Raw genomic sequence first — 21,262 nt, 5'->3', positions numbered from 1 at the left:
GAAGCATCATTTACGTCAGGCAGAGCAGAGGGATGACATGTCGTCGCCAGCTGACTCACTTCGTCTGATTCTCTTCACGTCCCGGCCGTCACAAACTTCCTCTCGACCTGAATCATTTCACAACGACACTTCCATTTTGTCAAAACACCATTTTCTTTTCATATTTATCATATTTTTGTTACAAAACATGTACAGGCTGTTTAGAACAACAACAAAAATACAATATCCAATTTATATGCAATTTCTTTTGTTTAATAATCATCAAGCCGTAAGGTGAATCCTCTTGGAGTTTTTCTTCCTTCTGATTGTTCCACTGTCCACCAATAGTCCATGTGAGTGTTGGTGGGGTGAGGGGGGTTTGTGGGCGAGGTACAAATAAATACATAGGGGAGGATGTCAAGAAATCATAACAAGAATTTTGATTAAATCCAGATAGTAGTATGTAAAAAGTAAGATGTCTCTCACTTTCTGCACATATAATTATATATGTGTGTTTATGTCAAAGGTTTTATTGTTTTGGATTTAATAAAAAAAGAATGTTGAACACTTGTCCACAGACTATAGCATAATTGTTTCAGATATATTTGCTCCTTGTCATGGTTCAGTTCATGCGTTAATTCTCCATGGAAGCAAATCGCGGCGGCCGTACTGTACAGTATATTTGTGTGCGACTCGACACATCCGCACATCCATGCACACTTAATCAAACATTCACACACACACACATACATGTGTACACACACACACATACAAAAACGCACACAAAAGGCCAAGTGGTCTTTCTATAACGCCACAGTCAATGCCCCCCAATCACATAGTCCAGTGGGGGTACGTAGGCTTGGCCAGCCGTCACACAATTCTCGTGTGTGAGAACGTGTGAGAGATTCTGAAAACAAAAAAAAAACAAAAAACAAAAAAGGAAAAGAAAAAAAGGAGGGCGGTGAAAGAAAAATGTATGAACAAACAAACTCCAAACAGTTCAATGTGTAAAAACACACTTGATGAGCAAGTGATTCCTAGCTGTGGAACTATCCTGAGTCACTTCAGGTCAAAGTGAAGAACCGAAACGCGTGTCCAAAAATGTGGGTGCACCTTTTCGACCTCTGTCATCCTCTTTACCTTTGACCTCAGCCCATTATTCCTCCTCCTTCACCACCTCACCATTCTTCCGCTCGTGCCCTTTTAGATAACACATCTTCAATATGAAGATGGAGAACAACAAGCGTGCTGAGTAGAACAATGTCTATCAGAGAAAAAAATCCTCCTGTGGCTCCAAAACACTTGTGTTTTTGTTTTGTTTTACACGTGTGAACACTTGTTCTCTTTTTTTATAGCAGGGTGTTCATTCTTTACTATATATATATATATATATATACATATATATATATTACGTCCATCAGAACTGGATTACGGGGCAAAAGGGGGCGGGGGTTCTTGCGTGAGGATCACATTGTGAAGTTTTCAGTTACAGGGCTAAGGCCAACTTCACCAAAGACACCTGCATGCAAATGTCACCCCACACCAGAGCTGGTGAGGCACACGTGGGTTTTAAGAGGGTTAACACTCCGTCCTCCTTCAAAAACACACAAATTATGATTGGATGGCGGGAAGAAGAACGAAAGGAAATGATGAAAAACGGCAAGAACAAAAAAGCCCGAACAGGGAATGGAAGTGGTAATGAAATTAAGAAAAAAAAATATTCAGAGGCACCGCAAGCCAGTCTCATCGCGTCTAATTGGCAGAGATAGGTCAGGCAGCTAGGGTTTTCCAATGGCTTTCTCTGCCAAAGTTCCTTCCCCTTCTCCTGTCTGGCTGTCCTTTGACTGCATCGGTCTGTGCGTCCAGTTGCTCACACCTGGACAGGAAGAGTTTGGTTCATCTGTAGTCTCATGTCCTGAATGCTACCAAGAATCTTCTTTTGATGGCCGGCCAGTGTCACCCCTATCCGCAGCAAGTCCCTGAGGAGGAAGCAGAGAGGAAGAAAATGAGAACAGGTGGCTGAGTCAACATAAAAGTAGACAGACAACGCACGTTATGAAGTTGAAGTGCACATTACACGTCTTGCACAAGTACACACGCGCGCACACACACACACTCACACACTCACGCTCTCTACCAGGTGGGAACGGGGACAAGTAGCACTTTGGCAATCACCCATAAAATGGCTTCCAGAGGGTATGTCAACAAAATGGGGGCGCTCATCCATCTACAGCCAGCAAATGTTAGTCTTACTGCAACATATTTCTGTTGCCTGGCAGGTGGGCAAGCAGAGGGGAGTAAACGAGCCATAATGTGATAGTTAATGATTAAAACGCAAACTTAGCTACTGTTCGACAGCTGGTGGACTTCACAGCGGTCTGAAACTTGTTGTAGATTAGACTGATTACTCACTCCCATGTCGTTTCAGTCTGTTTCAGTAAATTAGCTTTGAGTTGACCACTGTTGAGCGACATACTAAAACAACTAGAGCAAAAAAAAAAGACGAGAGGGTTTGCATTTAACAGGCAACAGGCAGTGTTAAAATTGGTAAGAACAGAGGCTCTTAATCTTGAAGTAGTGAAGCAGCAACATGACAGGAACGGTGACTTTACCACGCCAAAAGGCCAAGGAGAGAGCCCCTGCTTTGGCCATCGTAAGTCAAATGCATAATCCACTGTATGACAAAAGAGGTCTGAGAATCTGCTCTTGTTTGATCTCCCTGGCTGATAGTTAGTGGAGAGAATAGATGGCGTCTGGGACAGTGATTAGCCGACTGTTTGTGCTCAGTCAAAGTCTACGTCCTCTCCACTCTGTCTGTCTCTCTCTCTCACACACACACACACACACAGGATAATCTAATAATACACACAGATGCTTGTCTCACTGACTTTGTGGCCCTATCCATTTGACCACACAAACACACACACAAATACAGTATGTACACAACCACACTGCACGCACACACACGCACAGACACACACACACGCACACTCCACTGCCAAATAGGAACCCCTTTTTTCCACAAATAAATAGTGGTTTATTTTTTCATATTTTGCCATCTCCATCAGTGCTGCAACGGTGGATGAAATGATAATAAATGGGCACCATTAGAGGAATTACTGGCCATTAAGGGCCACAGAGAGCCAGGGTACACCACACCTGTCAGCCTGACCAAATTGAAATAAATTACCTCCACCTCCATTGCCTATTATGCAGCTAATGAGGATGATTTATTTATCATTATAATCTTAATTCATTTATTTGATCATCACTGGCCTCTAATTTCCATGGCTTCCATTACATCATTTCCTGTTTGTAAACAGGGCCAAAAGGTGGGTGAGTCATCAAGGTCAATTGGAGATGAAGAGGCAAGTGCCTGCTGAACAATCGGATTATGCTTTTGAATTGTTCACTATGTATGAGATTTGTCTTTGAAGCAGGTGGTTGTTACCCATTCCCTTGCATTCTGTATGAATATATAGAATGCAGTAATAATATTTTTTATTATATAGAAAATGCAGTGAAGATTTTCAAATCTAAATCTATTTTTTTTAAACTACAATATAATAGCTGTACATAATTACTTATTTTTTCGCACCATCGATTGATCCAAAAAAACAAATATCTTATTGAAATACCCGTGTAATGTACAAATAGAGTGAAATAAGATTTTCTTTATGCGTCACGTCCTGTTATTTTTCATTTCAGACCTTCTCTGAGCTCACTGTCCACATGTTATCCTGTTTCATTTGGATAAACAGACATGAGACTGTTTTTTTATTCCCTCAAGGTCAATTTGTGTAACACCAATTTGACTCTGAAAGTCAGCCCAGGCACTCACTTTAGGCTTGATTAGCTGGAACCACACACACATGCACATGCACATGCACACACACACACACACACACACACACACTCACTCTGCTGTCATCTGGGCCACCAGGTCAAAGGAAGCAAATCCAGCATTGACAAAGTTGTCACGGTAGCGGCTCATCTTGATGGCATCCAGCCAGTCCCCCACAGTGGTGAAAGTGGTATAGTCTGGGATGCAGCGGTCAAGCAAGGGCTGGGACACCCTACATGTGGGAGAGGGAAGGACGAGGGAGAAAGAGAAACAGAGAGAGGGTTAAGGTCGTCAATCTCCTGCCTTTAACGGGCAACCTCACCCCCAAACGCCCCCAGCTGAGCGCCACCTCTCCATTTCTCCACCTCTCCTCCTCTCTTATCCCCTCTCCTCTCCTCTCCTCCACATGTAAGGAGTTGTGTTTGGGGGAGTGGGCACTTTTATGACTGCAGAGAGACTGACTGGAGGCTTGGGTGGTGGATGTTGGCACTGCAGCTGGTTAAGCTAAATGGTATGTGCTGATAAAGCAGATATGGACTTTAAACTTGAACGATGACTATGAACTTATAACGTACATGGAAGCAGATGTGTTTTATGTTCAGAAACTCTAATTCTTTGCTGTCAATACAGAAACAGATGCCACAGAACTGCAAGAAAGTGTGCATGATTTAGTCAGAAACGTCTGAGAACGTGCCTCGTGAAGCCATAGAGATATCTGAATTAGTCTGTTTTGTTGCAGTTGGATGTCACTGTGTTCCTCAGGGACTGAGAAGAAAAAAGAACAACTTGAAATCCAATCCAAAAAGTGGTTGCTATGAGTTCCACTTTCAAACTACCTACGAATGTGGTCAAAATCTGATCTGGGAGGACTGGATTCCTTGTGGTTGAGCTTGTCGGTTCAAGTCAGAATAGTGTCATGAGTAGGAACATAGCTCACTCAACTCTGAGGCTATAAGCCATTATGTTTTATAGTATATCATTACTGTGTTTAGAAAACATTTTCAGGGTGTGTTTGAACTTAACGGTATATGCATGTTCTCTTTTGATACAGTTTTTTTTTCTCACATCTACGTTCGGTTGCGTGCAACATAATCCCACTGAGGTGGAAAGTCACTTTGGGAAAATGCTTTGTGACAGTGAAGAAATATCTGTGGAATGTAAACACAGATGTCGCTCACATGTGTGTGTGTGAGTGTGTGTGTGGTCGCATATTGAAGCTTACTCGTGAACCTGTGGAAGAAGTGACTCACAGTGCTACATGCGTGTCTGTCTGCGTGTCTTTGCACATGTGGACGTACTAAGTCGTGCGATGGCTTCTTTAGCAATTTGTCTGCACGCATCTCTTGAGATTAACTTTTGCATGGGGTTGCACACCTGTTGACAGGACAAATAGGGCATTTCTAAAGAAGAATCTCAACTAATGGTGCTGATCAATAGTGCAGATAGAGAGGCCACCTTGGGAGTTTTAATAACACTGTGCTGCAACTCGGGGCGAAATGGAACGGAAGAACAAGAGAGGGGGTGGAGGGGGAGGTGTGGGGAGGTGAAGGAGGAGAAACAGATGAGGGACCGGGCAAAGAGAATGAGCACCACTGTCTCCCCTCCTCTCTGCTCTGTTGATCCCTGTCATCCTTTTTGATGGCATTAGATTCATTAACAATTAAAAGAGGAATGGAGAGAGAGAGAGAGAGAGAGAGAGAAAGAGGGAGAAAAGAGTAAAGGCATGGAGAGGGAGTTAATAACAGTGATACAGAGGCTCCTTTGAGTGGTGTAGATGGAGTGATTTTTAATAAGGCTTGTGCTTCAGAGCCCAAGGCCTCGGGACGTTGTTAATGCCAGACTCTGGCTCTTTCGCTTAATGGAGTATTGTTAGTCCTCCTTCTCTAAAGTTGGCTTCAAAAGGGTCCAGAACCATACCAGGCCACATGTGAGCCACAAGCAGAAAACCAGCAGGAGAGCGTACTAATACTGTATGCTGACTAGTGAATCCGACGAAGTGTCACAGTCTCTCCGTGGGTTCAGGCCATTATTTTGCATTTAAAGGACTTGAGAGAATCCGTGTAGTTCACGTCTGAAGCAGTAGACAGTTAATAAACTGCAGAATTGGCATCCAATCCGCAGTTGTCTTACAGTAAGTACGTAACCAACAGTCTTCTGTGTCAGACAGTGCAAGCTCCCCTCCAGCCACACTTCAGTGCAGACCAGTATGACAGTGTCATCGCTCACTCCTCCCTTGTTAGGTCTGTCAGCAAGAGGCCACCTCTCTGCTGGCCCGTTTAAAATCTCGTTAGTGGCTAATTAAAAAGCGCTCCCATCTCTTTTTTGCATCGCCTGAATCGAGCTAATTAACGGCAAGCTTAATCTTCTCAGAACGTCACTCTGGCGGCCAACTGAGACCCTGACTTCCCCCATGAGCCCAGCCAAGGATTGTCTGCGGCCCTCCCTCAAGACAGAAAGACCCTGATGCAGGGACAGATACTGTAGGTAGGCCATCCCCCACCCCCACCCCCCCTCTGTGCTTCACCTTCTCTCCTTCAAATTCTCTACAAGAAGATTGCAGAGAAAGGTAGAGCAGCTTAATGTGGATGTGACACCGCTGACTGAGCCCCCGGTCCACAGAGGACGTGCGTTAAGGGCCGTACTGAGCTGTGGTAATTTGGATTTGTGCATAATGGTTGCATTTTTAAGAAGCAAAGGGTCATACAAGAATAAAGGTGCACTTTAAGGAAGTTAAGAGATTGTTACAGCGGAGTGTACAGGGTGACTCACATACACTATATCAACTTGGATAAGGAATATTTGCACAGAGGAAATCATTATCACTCTTGCTCTGGCTCAGGTGTAAATTAAATGGCTTGGCCGGTGCTTGCGTGGCTGCAAAGAAGCAATTTAACTCGACAAAGTAATGGCCTTTAACTGCATTCTGTCACAAGAGTTCAGCTGCTCTTACTCAATATATGACTTAAGAAAACTCTAATATCCATAATGCAGTGAGCAAAATGGAGCATTATTGCCCATGAAATTTAAATCATCGATCCACCCAATAAAATTCAACAAGGACGTCAGAGAGGAGAATCGCACACAATCACAGGTGTAAGTCTATTTCTATCATTTCTAGCTCCACAGATCCTGCAAGCTTAAGGGCATTTTCTGCAAAGCGTGGCTTTTATACCAATTCTCAGCCTAATACGACCAATATTCTCCGACTTACCCAGTGGACTGTGCGCTGTTAGTGACCACCTTGAGGCTGGCAGCATTGCGGATAAGCTTATCCAGTGTGGCCACAATCTGGGTGAATTTGGGTCGCAGGTTCCTCTCTTTTACCCAGCAGTCCAACATGAGCTGGTGCAGTGCTGTGGGGCAGTCCATGGGTGGGGGCAGTCGATAGTCCTGCTCCACGGCATTTATCACCTGAGGAAGGACAAGAGAGAAATCACTTCGAGTCATGCAACATAGTGTAGTGGGAGGATGAGCGCCACAAGAAGAGAGATGGTCGATGAAAAGAACAAGGAGGGGAGGACAGAAGAGGATAAAAGAGAAAAATGACAGAAGAGGCAGAGATAAATAGAAAAAAAAGCAAGTTGAATAAAAAAGAAATGAATAAATGGGCTCCAGAGAAAAATGAGTAGTTGTAGGAGTGCTGTAGAAACAACTGAAGACTGTTAGTATTAAAAGAGATATGATATAATTTATGTTACATATTTACGTGTGACAAACATTTGTAACCAATCAAATAATGAATAATATTTTTTCAACAGCTTACATCTTGATTGCTCATGTCCCAGTATGGCCGTTCGCCATACGACATCACTTCCCACATGACAATTCCGTAGCTCCACACGTCACTGGCCGAGGTGAACTTCCTGTAAGCAATTGCCTCAGGAGCTGTCCAGCGAATGGGAATCTTCCCTCCCTGTGGATATGCGAATGAGTAGGTGAGCATGAAATACTGGAGGGATGGAGCACAAACACAGAGTCGCACACATACGAGAGGGAGAGAAAGGGTGAGAAAAAAACAGTCTGAGGGAAACACTGATACACAACATATGGGTGCATGCTGCAGAACCCACACACCACATACACAGAAGGTTAGTAACACAGAGAACACATGCACTAACAGTTTACACGGTATGAACACTGAATGTGTTACAAACTGTATTTTTCAATATCAATATATCGATTGTAAAGACATTTCTAGTAACTCCCGGTTAATGGTATCCTATGCCAACAGTTCTTCTCAGAATAAAGCTCACAATTACCAAGTAACATGGTACAACCATTCATCTCACTGCCATTGTTTTGGGTGCTCTTTGCGTTTAGAGTTTAAACATTTGAAATGACATGTAAATTGACATGAATCATTTGCTTTGGCGACACCAAATCCCAACCTGTCCTCTAACTGAACCACAACTATGGGTCGTATTGGCCAATCCATGAATACGACCACCCAAAGGTACGTTTTTAGCACAGCGGTATTTTTCAACTCAACTAGGCACAAGTGTTAGTGAGGTTAGGGCCGAGAGAGAGAGTGAGGTTAGAGTTAGGGCCCACAGAAGGTGTGAGGTTAGGGTTAGGAGGGTAGGGGTTAGGGGCCCAGAAGGTGTTAGGGGAGGTTAGGGGGTTAGGGAGGGTAGGGTTAGGGCCCACAGAAGGTGAGAGGTTAGGGCCCACAAAAGGTGTGAGTTTAGGGTTAGGGATAAAAAAAGACAGGGCCAGGCAGTAAGTTACAGACAATGACATTAAAAAAATAGCATGTCGCGTGGTGTAGTGTGCAAGAGTCAATCACACCAAAATACAATGCTTTAACCACTAAACAAACTGCCGGTGGACACCCCATCAAGGGGTACCACATTGCTATTATTTATGCTAAAAACGTACCTATGGGTCGTAATTCCTTCACACAACCCATAGTAACGTTTTGTTGAAGGACAGTCTCCCAGATGCACACAAACTTAACTTCTACCGTATCGGCTGGAGCAAGCTGCCTGTCTCCACACCAGAACCCATATTCATGTATGATAATTACATTAGAATCCCTTTCATATCTGCCTTGACATGCTTTGCCAGTTTTACATCTTCTGTTGTGGGAGAATAAGTATAATAATAATCATTATTTAATATCAGACATTTCAGACAACTGTCAACATCTTCCTCTATTCCTTGTAGATATCTGCTGCAGTACACAACAACACGCCCAAGTTAAAAGAAATCCCTTCATCATTCCTTCAGCTACATACAGTATACTGAACATAAATGTTTTCTGATTCTTTCGTCTGCTCTGATTTCTCGCTTCTGCCCTTGCTATCTAAAGATGGTAGAAAGAAAAAAAATCCTTTCCACTGGTCATGTGTTGTGGGAATACACTTGACACAGATCTATTTTTGGAATATACCGATTCAATTATGAAAGGGGCCAGTGATATATTGATAGACATACAGTAACTTCAAGCATGGTTTTGAAATGTAAACACAATCACACAAATATGTACACATGTGCACACTCACCAGTGAGCTTGTGTAGGTGGGGTCCGTGGCATCATCCTCAAGGAAGCGAGAAAGGCCAAAGTCAGACACCTTACACACCAGATTACTGTTGACCAGGATGTTACGAGCAGCCAAGTCTCTGTGCACATAGTTCATGTCTGACAAGTACTTCATGCCTGCTGCGATACCACGCAGCATGCCCACCAGCTGGATCACTGTAAACTGTCCATCATTGAGCTGGGGAAGGAAGAGAGAATGGCAAAATAAATAAACTGTATTGTAGATCAAGGTGGTGTGCTCAAAATGTAAAATGCAAAAAGTTTCTTTGCAATGTATCATGTGACTTTGAAGCAGACTGACAAAATGATACATACATGTTGCATAAGGCGTTTTCTAAAATAAAGCTTTTCTTGGGTGTGATATGTTTGTCTGATGATGAGTTCTCCTTACCCTTAGGAAAGAGTCCAGCGCCCCATTCTCCATAAACTCAGTCACAATCATCACTGGCCGACTCTTGGTGACTACACCTTCCAGGCGGATGATGTTGGGGTGGTCAAACTGGCCCATGATGGAAGCCTCAGACAGGAAGTCTCTTCTTTGGCGGTCAGTGTAGCCCACCTTCAGTGTTTTGATTGCAACAATGATCTCCCGGCGCCCAGGCAGCTTGAGGCGACCACGACATACCTCCCCAAACTCTCCTGCAGGAGCCCAGGTCAGACAGCCAGAGAAAGAGGAGAGATGGTAGGAGAGAGAGAGGGAGAGAGAGAGAGAGAGGAAGGGGAGAGAGGCATGATGGAAGAGTGGAGGAGAGTGGGGGAAAGAGGGGAGAGGGGACAGTTAACTGGTTAGAACCAAGGAGCCAGGGAAGGGGAGCAGGAGGGGTGAGACAAGGGAATTGCAAGAGAAGCCAGGACTCTAGTTCAGTGTCAAAGGATGGTGGTGGTGATGGGGAAGCATACAAGTTATGCTGTTATGCTAAAAACAAATGAAAGAAACAGCATGACAGTGAGGCATGATGATGGAGGGTGCGATGACGTGAAGATGAAAAACAAAAATCAATGTAAAAAAAAAAAAAAAAGTAGGGTGACAGGGTGAGAGGAACGAGGGGGTCAGGGGTCGGTGCTAAGCATTGGAGGGGCTGGAGAAGCGGGCACAGGAAGAGGACGTAGGTGGAGACAGAAGCTTAGGGGTTCTTGGGGTGTTGGACGCTTTACGTTTCGAGTCTACAGCAAGCGTATGCAATAGTGCAAAATTAGGCAGTGAGAGCAATGTGTGTTGGTAGGGGTGCAGAGGTGTCAGAGTTGGGAAAGTCAGGGAGAAGGAGTGAGGGATGGAGGTATGGATGGTGGAAGGGGCAGAGTAGGGGGACAGGGAAGACAGGGGTTGAGGGATTTGTCACTTTTAAGGCGAATGCTGGGAAGCGACGGGTTTCATGTAGTAGCCTCAGTAGTAGAAGAGTTGTCATAGTGGTAGTAGTAGTAGCAGTAGTATTGGTAGTAGCAGAAGCAGAAGTGAGGACTCCCATCTCTGCCATCACAAGGTCTTCCATTTTGGCTCAGATACAATGCTAAGGAAACTCAACCTCAATTGGCACAGTCCTGTAGCTTTTGAGCAGAGATATTACTATCAAATATATCAAATACATAAAATATTTTACGATCTACAACATCAAATGTGAGGGGTCTCTAAAGGAGGGGGCACAACCACAAACTGCAAAAGGTGTATGTGCCAGGAAAAGGGGTAAAATAAAGTGATCCACAAGATGCTCTCTGTCTTAAAGAGGCTCTCAAAAAACACAGGGACAGAGACAGCCAATCCTGGACAAGATAATCTTATATTGGATATAAATGTTCCCTAGAATTGTGTTTTGAACAACAAAAGATGTTCTAAGATGTTCCAATGTCACAGGCCACTAATTAGTTTAGCGTAAGATAGCGGTGAATCCATTTTGATTATTTGGTGGGTCTGATTCTCCACATTGGCTTTTAATAACTCAGCAGATAAAGTATAAAATGATTTTATTGCACTGCTGAAGTTCACAAATTAGAGAGGGGGCACTTTATGGACAAACGCACATTAAATCACAGACTGTCTGTCTGAAGGAAGTTAAAAAAATGGAGGGCCAATAAGTAACCCCCCAAAAAAACGATGAGCTGCAATTAATACAGGCTGTGATAAGAATCACACACACGCACACACTCCACCAGGATTTATTTCTCTAGGGATGATTAAATCCTGTTAAAGCCCACGTTTCTCCGGCATCGTAAACATTTCAGTCAGTTAAATACACGGCCCTTATTTTATTTACTTCCTTAAGAGGTAGAGACTGTATGAGGTAGCACATCTGCATAGTCTTCCAATAGTCTCAAAAGGATTTTCTGCAGTGTCATACCAATTTGAAATCAATAAAATTAAAAGTCTATCTTTCTCCAGGATTGGTCTCCCTTCTTAGGGTACAGGTGAAATGGTAATTCACCGGACAAAATGTTTTACAGCTGATCTAAATGCGCACAACCTGGTAAATAACTCAAGGGTGCTAGCACTGTGTGTCTATCTAAGGACATACTGAAGCTAGTTGTGCTAGTTTCAGTACATCTCCAGTACAATGAGTGCTGGAAACATCTGGGTAGGGGTTCCTAAGAGGTGACAAGTGTGGTAGGGTAAGGGCAAGTAGAGGGCAAGCGATGAATTGAATGAAAGTACCGCTTGATGTGAAGTCCTCTAATGGTATGGCCTGGAGGTGACTAGCAGTCTTCCCCCTGTAGCTCAGGAGCTTTGGTGGGTTACCTGCGCCGATGACCTCCTCGATCTTCACACAGGAGACATCGATCTCCTTGGCAAACTCGCGAACAGCTTCGTTGGGGTCCTCATAGGTGAAGGGGTCAATGTAGACTTTCATTCCCGGCGTTACTATAGGGGATTCAGTGGCAAGAACAGGAAAGTGAATCTTTGCCGCCAAATAAACGTCTTCATTAACAGTGTATACATAAAGACATTGTTTATCAACTAACTGCAAAAGAAAACACAACCCTTCTTAGAACTTCCTCACATCAATCAAGCAATTCATGTTATATTAGCTACTCCATGATGGGAGGGGATGCTCGGCAAATGCTAAATTGAGGCCAAATAACACTGCTGGAGATATATAACAAAGAGAAGTATCTCAGCAAAGAGACTTACTGTACTGCTGCAGTTTCTCTGTGTACTCCGACTCCGAACCATTTCTCTGCTTTCTGTTGGGAAAGATGAAACACAAAGTGAGTCACATGGACTCACAGCAAGGTGCCAGTACTGGAAAGGAACAAAGGCATGAGAAGAAAACAGATCCCTAATAATGTCTGTGGAGATATAGCCACACTACAGTGTGGCTTAATGAAGATGTTTAGTTTTTCTGCAGTGGGAGCATGGGATATGCTGTAGATAAAGATTGTATCAATGGCTTGTGCTACGATGGTTCATACTTGGGGACAAGTCTAAACAAAGGGTATTGTGCCATTGTCTTAAACCACAAGTGAAAGCCATTCACTCTGATACCCTCAGAAGCAGACTTAAAAAAAAGCAAGCTCAGCTGTCTTGGCTTTCAAGCCCCACAGACATCACAATGTTTGTTTCAATTCAATCTGCTTCTTATTTGTTCCTGATGGACGTGCTGTCATTCTCTCCTCCCATTTTTTCTCTCTCTCTTATTCTCTTTTCCTCATGTCTCTCTATCATGTCCTTCTGGATCCGGATCTTCTTCCATGTGTCCCTTCTGCGTGGTGTGTGATGGCACAGAGGCAGTGACAGAGTGAGGGGCTGGGTTGTTGAAATTACATGTTAATGTGCTCCTTTGTTGTATAACCAGTAACCGGGGCAATAATACCCGGTGGCGATTTGCATCTTATTTTAAATTGTAATTTAGCTCCGGAATATGCCGAAGCTCTGTGTTTTTACTATGGTATTATTACTATTTCCTCTTCGTCTTCTGCACCAGTCAGAGCAGGAGCTAAGCCAAAACCCTGAGTGAGATGCAGTGTAGCGGTGTTAAAATAGAAGAATAAAGAGGCAAGGGGGAGAAAAAAGGGGGAGCCGGGGGGGAGATTATTATTCAGTCTAGTGTGACCGATGCCCACACTTGTCAGGAACTGCCTGGACTGGCTTTCGGTGGGAATCCAGTGTGCACAACCGCCAACCTTTTGCACATAAAAACAAAAGCACACTGAATATGCTGCCCGACAAATGAGTGCTTTAAGGATCAATGTATGTGGTTAGACCCAGCTGTTGCAGTGTAAGGCATGTTAACAGCAACAGTGCACATTTTACCAGGGAACCGGACCAAGCAGAGCGGGGTCCATGTGGATTATTCGTGTTGAGTAAACTCAACTGTTGACTTAGGCCAGAAGGGCAAGCCTATCAGACCTGACAGCTGCTCCACAATGATGTGTCCAGTAAGCAAAGTAGCATTCTGGGCAAAGCTGTTTACCATTTGCACATTCAAAGGGGTAATCTAGCATTCAGTGGCCTCACAGGTGGCACAGAAATGAGCTTAAACTGATCTGGTGTGGTTTAACAAAGTTGGCATTTGAAGCTATCTTATATTTCTCACTGCTCTTTCAGTGCTTGTTTTTCCCCCAAAATAATTCCTGCCACACAGTTTTCTACCGTCTCTGCTCACAGCTGCACGTGCTCATCTATCATATGTTCTAACTTGGACGAGGGAGTTATTTTCTTACCTGAGGCACACGATTGCAATGACCACGACTGCAATGATGAAGACCAAAGTGGCGGTGATTGATCCCACGATTAGTGGCAACTGCTCCTGCCATGACTTCGGAGGGTCACCTTTTGGAATCAAAGAGAGCAAATGATTACTTCAAAAAAACAAAAACAAAAAACCCCCCACAGCACCTGCAATCCATTCACGCATTCTCTGCCTCTTCTTGCCTACTTAAAATCTGTGCGCTTAAGTAACTTGAACGATGCCCCTGTGCTCTTTAAGCTGTACCAAGCAGAATGGAGAGCAATACCAAATCATACATCACATGTATTTTTTTTTCACTTGTTTTTCATGGGGAAAAAAATTAGTATTTAATTCAATGAGCTTTTAAGCATCTACTGTATGCGTTGTCTGATGTGCTGCACTTTTTTTTAGATATCCTAATATATCCCTGGGTAATAGAGTGGGAATGGGAATAACATACTTTGCAAGTTGGTGCTGAAGTCAGCTGGGCTGCTGTAGCGTCCATAACCGGCCACTGTTCGGGCCCGAACTTGAACCACATAAGGCGTACCAGCCTTGAGACCTTCAATACGTGCATTGCTCCGCTGGGCAGTCATGGTATGGGCAATGGCCTCACCTTGATCCTGCAGAGATGAAGACATTTAGTGATGAAAATAAGACCTCATGGCAGCCTCTTGTGCTCATTCATCTTCATTCCCTGACAAGTCTGACCAATATAACCATGCAGGATGCAGGAGGAGAGAAGTTCTCTCCCCACATATCTAGTCATAACTCTGGAAAACACATGGGGGAAAGGGGAGACTTACAGGAAACAGAGACCATGTAAGACATTGCAATTGGATCAAATTAGAGGTGTTGACTTACATTGCTGCTTACCTTCTCATGGTACTTAATCTCGTAATCTAGAATGATTCCATTCGGTTTCTCTGGAGGCAGCCAGGACAGACTCATTGTGCTTGCTGTGGCCACCATCAGGTGAACTGTGGGTACTGCAGATGGAGCTGCATGGAACAAAAGAAACGAGGGGTGAGCTGGTTTATTTCTCATTTTCCATTTGATACCTTTTCAAATCCTGGGCCCTTTGTGTTTTCACATAAACCCAAACATAAAGTCGTCGGCTGTGGGCTTTGTGAAAAGCGTGGGCCAATAGTTAGTATTCAGGACCATTCCCCACTAAAGCTCAAATTTTTCCTCCCTGAATCCCTGGAGAGTAAGAGAGGATGTCTAACTCCACTCCAGAACTGAGCGATAAGTATCACACACATGCAATTCCTGTAGGTAAACATAAGAAAAGACATACAAGAACAGAATATAATTGATTTTTCTTTTGGCTAAACAATTGCTGAACACTTGCTATGTTGCCCAGAGGATATATTTGATAACAGTCATGTTCTTATACATATAAATGAGCATTTGCCGTGTTGATTCTTAGATTTAATTAACATATACAAATAAACACATACATGCTTTAGTTTGTATACGCTCACAGACGACAGGCATTCCACCAACACAAGCTTCAATGCTTTGTTCACATGTGCCTATTAATGGACGAGAGCTGTCTGCTTTCCTGTCTCTCTTTCCCTTTGTCTAAGTTCAGGCTTGTTCTGTAGCGCTGACTCACTCTCACTCTCAGTCTACTCCAGCACCTGTGTTTCCCAAGTTTAAATCTGGAGATCCAGCGGTACCTGCTCTTCAAAAAATGAAGTATCTCACCTTTTTTTTTCACCTCTTACACAAAATCGCTTGGCTTTTTTTTTTAAATTCCCAGGTTCGGTGTACTCCTCAGCTCATCAGCGTCATTTTTCATTTAATTTTTCACCACGGCACAGCAAAGACACTGCCTGTTTTTCTTAAAAGCTTTTTAATCCCCAGTTTTACATTCTTTGATCCTAAGCCTTGCATTTCCTTTCTCCTCCCGCGTGTGTTTTTTTATTCAGACATCCCCATTCTCTCTTCTCTACCAAACATTTTCCTCCTTCATTTACTCCCCATCCACCCAGGCCCTCCACATCTCTCTTTCTCCCCTGATGACAATACTTCCTAGCCAGATCCCCTGGTTACCCTAGCCAAGAGATTAGGGGCCCTCCTCTGGGAGAAGATGTTGCAGTAACCATGGAGGTAGCCCCTGCGGCTTATCACTACTCTACTATTTATTTTGGTTCTTAAAAGGTGAATGCACATGGAGGAATGGTCTTGGGACTACACCAGGGGATAATCTGATCACAGTTGATGCTCTTTTGCCCCCTCCCTTCCTTTCACCTCTCTCTCTGCACCCAAGTGACCCCCACTGAGGACTTCTGTCAGCCCAGTGCCGGAGCCCTCTTAATACAATGAGGCCTGAAAACAGGGTGCTGTGGGGCGTTTTGGTCCTAGACCCTCAAACAGAAGGCAATCTTAAGCATTTTTAGGCACAGGAATACAGGGTTAGAGGTGATGAGCATAGGGCCATGACCGGGAGAGATGACGGGGGATGGAGCGAAAGGATAATCCCTGGTGCAGTCTAAGCAAATTTAACAAAGCGAATAAACACATCCAAGGCATCACTTAAAATCCCTGCGAGAACCTCAACAAAGACACCAACTGCAAAGAACAAGAGTCCAGACAAGCTCAACAGCATGGAAATTTACTACGGTAGTTTATAATTCAAAGTAATCAAAAAAAAAAAAAATGTTAACCTAAACACTTTGCCTAACTTCTGACCCACTTTGAGAGAATTTACATAATAAATTCCAAAGTTTTAAATTATGCACTATCTAACTACTGTAACATATTATGCATATATACATTAGCTGGGGATCAATCTTGGTTTCATCTCAGCATTGATTGCCGTACTGGCCTAGTTTCTGCTGTAGCTGTGGGCTGGTGGAGTGGTGGGTTGGAAGCAGTGGGCAGCTAGATTACTGAAGGTTCACCATTTTAAATACTCACTACACTGCCTTGTTCTACAGCAGCTATTTGCAGCTGTGTTGGTACAGAGCATGCTGTGGGAGTGTGAACAGGGTCCCTATCTAAGCTCATTCAGAATCATTTCTTCCTTCTCGATTCCTGTTTAAAGAGAAAACACGTAACATACTCCTACACGGATGCAAGAACGTGAGCTGGACTTCTTCAGCACGCAACATTTTCTTTGAAAGTTGGCAATGAATGCACATTCAAGATTGATCTTTGACAAACAGCCACGAGGCTGCAGCATTACTTACCAGCCTGATTTGTAGTGATATTCACTGAAGAGAAATGAGGTGTGTAAGGGCTCTTGTGGGAAACGCCGTTGACCGCCTGGATCTCGAAGCTGTATTGTGTGTGGGCTTGCAGGTTACGGACAGCCACGCGGCGCTGGGTCAGGCCCAGGTGGCGAGGCGAGATGTCGACATTGTCGTCACACCGGGAGCACATCCCCCGCTCAGGCAGACACTTCTTACAGATGACATTGTAGAAGATGTCATCGCGGCCACCCAAGTCCCGTGGCTCACTCCATTCTAGCACAAGCGACGTTTCATTCACGCTGGAGATGACACTTCGTGGCGCAGAGGGAACAGCTGCAAAAAAACAGAGGACACATTTGGAACGGATGAGGAGAAGAGGTTTGAAATTAGGATGAGTTTATTCTCCATGCACAAAAGGGTGCAGAGAAACCTGTCTTGGTGACTGTGTGGACATAAAAAGACTAATTTTCTTCCTGTTAAAAGATTTTCCTCTCCACTGACGCCACATGCTTGCTCATTGTGTGATCTGGTGGGTTTCTTTTCTTTGCCTTACCATGTACAACGCACTGAGATACTATATTTGATTTGAATGTTAAGCGCTTTGTAACATGGTCAAGAAAAGCGCTGTATGAATACGTTTATTATTATTATCATCAGTATATTATAATGACAATAGACAAACAGTGTGCATGACAACATATACACAAACACATACATTATTCAAATGCTGTGCATCAACACAATTCGTCATTTAAGAAGTTGCCTTGTGCTGTGGTATTAGCGCAGTTTTCCTGAATCAAGATCAACCTTTTTCCTCCATGCAACAAGAGACTGCTTCAGCAAATGCAAAAAAAAAAAGACGACAGGAGTTCACCGTTAAATTGCATGTTCATTTCCACTGAGCGCGTGTGTGCATGTGTGTGTGTGTGTGTGTAAAGTGCTGGAGGAGACGAGGGAGACAAACTATTGGCAGAGCATTGACAATTCTTATCCAATTACCAGAGTCTTATCTTTCACTGCACTGTTGTGAAAGAATCAGTCTCCCAACCCACCAACGGAAAAAAAGAATCCTCTGCTCTCCAAAGCAGTGAATGAATTAGTTCCTGCATGTAAATAATTGCTCTTAACGAAGGCACCACTACCAGAATAATTCCTCACACTCTCTCTTTGTAAAGAAGTAGCAGCGCGGAGAACAGATAGAAAGGCGCGAATGGGAGGGTTTTGATGATACGTTTTTGGATATGGTTGGGAAAACAAGCGCACTTGTTTGTCGTCCATATGGCGTGGTGGGAACGTAGGCGTTATCAGCCTTTGAGGACACAATTCAAAGAGGAATGTTTGGGAAAACATTTAACATTTTTATCACCATTTGGACTGGATATTTAGCCCCATTTCTACCGTTTGACTGAGAACGAGAGGATTTGTACGGCTTGCAAAAACAGCAATAAACATTACTATGATGGCTTTCAAACATGCCAATTTCACAGTCCATTGAAAGCAGCGTTCTCTTACTGGTACAGGGGGTGTCCGGAGAGTCTGTGTCTGATCGGTAGTAACCATTACGACAGGAGCAAACGCTGGCTGCTCCCGAGCTGGCACGACTGTTGGCTGGACAGGGCAAGCAGAAGCTGTCCCCCTGTTTGGACTTGAAGGTGCCAGGGCTGCAGGCTGATGGACAAAGAGAGAAAAAAAAAACGTTGACAATAACATCGTAGTTAAGCAAGGCAAGACGAAATGAGATTAATAAATTATACTTGTTCAATATGAAATCAACTGTGACTTTGACAAATTTGCTTATTTACAAATGATTTTATTTTTCTCCTCTGAACCCTCATGTCCCCCTTGACTTAATTATGGAGTGTATGTGTTCAGCAAACAGCGGTGCAAAGGAGTGTCTGAGCAGCATGTAGCTGTTTGAATAAACTCGTATACAACCATTGTCAATCCAAATTACATGCACGACCTTCGGAGCCAAAATGCTGGCATGGTGTTTTCATCGGAATTGCGTCTTCAATGGAATACAAATAAACAGTCGCAGAGAACCAGAAGCACACACAACACATGCTGATGTGTACACAACCATGGGTTGAACCACTCCTGTGCTGACACACATAGGATTCTGGGTTCGGGCCACTTGGCTGCTTTCAGTTTTAAGAAGCTGTTTTTTTAAAAGGAATATCTTCAGTTTTGCTTTTCAAAATCACTTAATCACTTGCTTTATGGACCCACACCTTAAACACAGTTACAGGCAGTAACTTTGACATAGATTTACCTTGTTTTTGATTAGGTGAGGCCTTGTAATCAGAAAAAAAACAAAAAAAACAAAAACACAGCACGTCTTTGTAAATGCCATAGCTCCATTTATAGCGGCTGTTTGGAAGTTTATAACTCAGGTGATAAGTTGCAGACGCACCAGAAAACACTGACAGCGGCACTGTGATCCAGAACCCTTTGGCAGGCTCCATATCTTTGATAAACTATCTCATTAAAAGATGAATGAGTTTGCTGTGGTGCTTAATAAAAAAAAAAAAAAAGACGAGAGCAGGTACGACAGGCAAAGTTTACAGGGGCCAGTTGATTAGCTGACCCGCTAGTGTGTTAGCGTTTCAAAGTCAAGGACACAATGCTGTGCTTGTCCCCCTGAATGACAATTTTGCACATAGTCTCTGAGTTTGTTGTTCACTCATGTTAGAAAACCACTGAGATCAGAACTACGCCGACAACTGTCTGGCCCTGCTGCTTTATCATTTCTGCAAGTTCAATATTAGCACACAAACCAAAGTCGACTGCGCCGTGTACATTAGCACTGAGTGTATTTGTTCTTCCACCATTAATCAGAATCTTCACACCACTGACTAAGAGGAAGTACTGCCTGATAAACAGATAAGAAATGACCTAGAGTTTAACCAGGTGGGAGAACAGCCTCTTTGATTACTTATCGTGACCCTGGCAAGTTTGTCAAAATTCATCATCTCACAGGAGGACAAGAGTATTGGTTTGGGAAATGCTTGCGGGGATGCATTTCTATTAAAAGAGGTTTTTCTTTTTTTCTTTTTATGGAGGGGATGTACATGCTGATCAATCACTTCCAAAGAGTAAAGGGGTCATCCTCATCCTTTCATCCATTTTATCCAGAGGAACCACTAAAGAATGAGGAAGAGAGAGAAACAAGGGGATAGAGAAAAAGGGGAGGGTGTGGAGGAAGAGGTGGAGGCATAGAAAATGCTAATCCTGCCAAACCCCCACCCCCCTCCCCTGTGTCTTATCCTCTCATGCAGAACATAGAGCTTAAGGAACTGATTAGAGTGAATGCTGAAATTGGAAAGTGTGGAGCATGGAGAAAAGAAGTAAAGAATATTGGGGAGAAAAATGTGAGGCAAATGAGTGTAAAGGCAAAAAAAAAAAAGGCTCACTATTAATATTCATGCAGACATCCTTACTGTAACTCTGCTGCCATATTAACAAGAGCAACAGCCTTCAGATTAGGAAGGAGAGAGAGAGGAAACGATGAGAAGAGAGAGCGAGGTAGAGCAGCAGCAGTGGAGTTGGACTGAGGACAGAGAAGTAGAGAGAGGAAGAGTGATGGCTAAAGGGTGATGAGAAATGAGCGTGGAGCTTAATAGTGGCATAGGAAAGAAAAGGAGAGTGGACCTGAGAAGAGGTGATGTGAGGAGAAAGTTAAAAGGGGGAGATTTATCCCTTGTGGTTTCAAGTAAAGTTTGATTAGAGGTTGTTTTATCAGAGCTTAGTCGCCAAAGCTCTAACCTTGAGCTGCCAAGAACAAACAAATGAGTTTTTAACCACCTACTATACACTACACTTTATATTTACCATTCTTTTTTTCCCACACGCACTCACACGTACACTCTCCTTCTAAAGGTGAGCCTGCATTCAGTATTCAGAGTCTGTCAAAAGCTGGCAGAAACAAGTATCCTCCCACTTTGCCTGATGATCTGTATGTGTGCTGAACAAAAGGTCTTCTCAGGCTTATCCCTTACCGCTATATAAAGCAGAATGAACCCTTTGAACCGAG

At 43.5% G+C, this 21,262-nt stretch overlaps 1 protein-coding gene across 14 annotated transcripts in view; it reads right to left on the bottom strand.

Annotated features, from left to right (window-relative positions):
- Positions 1-1,353: 1,353 nt before the first annotated feature.
- The window catches only part of LOC122781220 (ephrin type-B receptor 3-like), a 53,503-nt gene continuing 33,594 nt past the window's right edge, over positions 1,354-21,262 (bottom strand). The window contains exons 4-16 of one of the 14 annotated variants that reach the window (XM_044044799.1): positions 18,742-18,897; positions 17,227-17,562; positions 14,891-15,027; positions 14,487-14,649; positions 14,019-14,127; positions 12,487-12,539; positions 12,010-12,228; positions 9,757-10,004; positions 9,328-9,543; positions 7,587-7,772; positions 7,035-7,234; positions 3,900-4,055; positions 1,354-1,958 (exon numbers count right to left, since the gene is read on the bottom strand). In XM_044044799.1, coding sequence (XP_043900734.1) covers positions 1,850-1,958; positions 3,900-4,055; positions 7,035-7,234; positions 7,587-7,772; positions 9,328-9,543; positions 9,757-10,004; positions 12,010-12,228; positions 12,487-12,539; positions 14,019-14,127; positions 14,487-14,649; positions 14,891-15,027; positions 17,227-17,562; positions 18,742-18,897 — 2,288 coding nt within the window. In that variant the 3' untranslated portion in view covers positions 1,354-1,849. The remainder of the gene's footprint in view (positions 1,959-3,899; positions 4,056-7,034; positions 7,235-7,586; positions 7,773-9,327; positions 9,544-9,756; positions 10,005-12,009; positions 12,229-12,486; positions 12,540-14,018; positions 14,128-14,486; positions 14,650-14,890; positions 15,028-17,226; positions 17,563-18,741; positions 18,898-21,262) is intronic. The other 13 variants (XM_044044802.1, XM_044044804.1, XM_044044807.1 and 10 more) reach the window with 13 other exon arrangements.

This window comes from Solea senegalensis, linkage group LG14 (assembly GCF_019176455.1).
Source record: "Solea senegalensis isolate Sse05_10M linkage group LG14, IFAPA_SoseM_1, whole genome shotgun sequence".
NCBI lineage: Eukaryota > Metazoa > Chordata > Actinopteri > Pleuronectiformes > Soleidae > Solea > Solea senegalensis.
The sequence above is the reverse complement of the archived record's forward strand: the minus strand, read 5'-3'. Positions and strand labels throughout refer to the sequence as shown.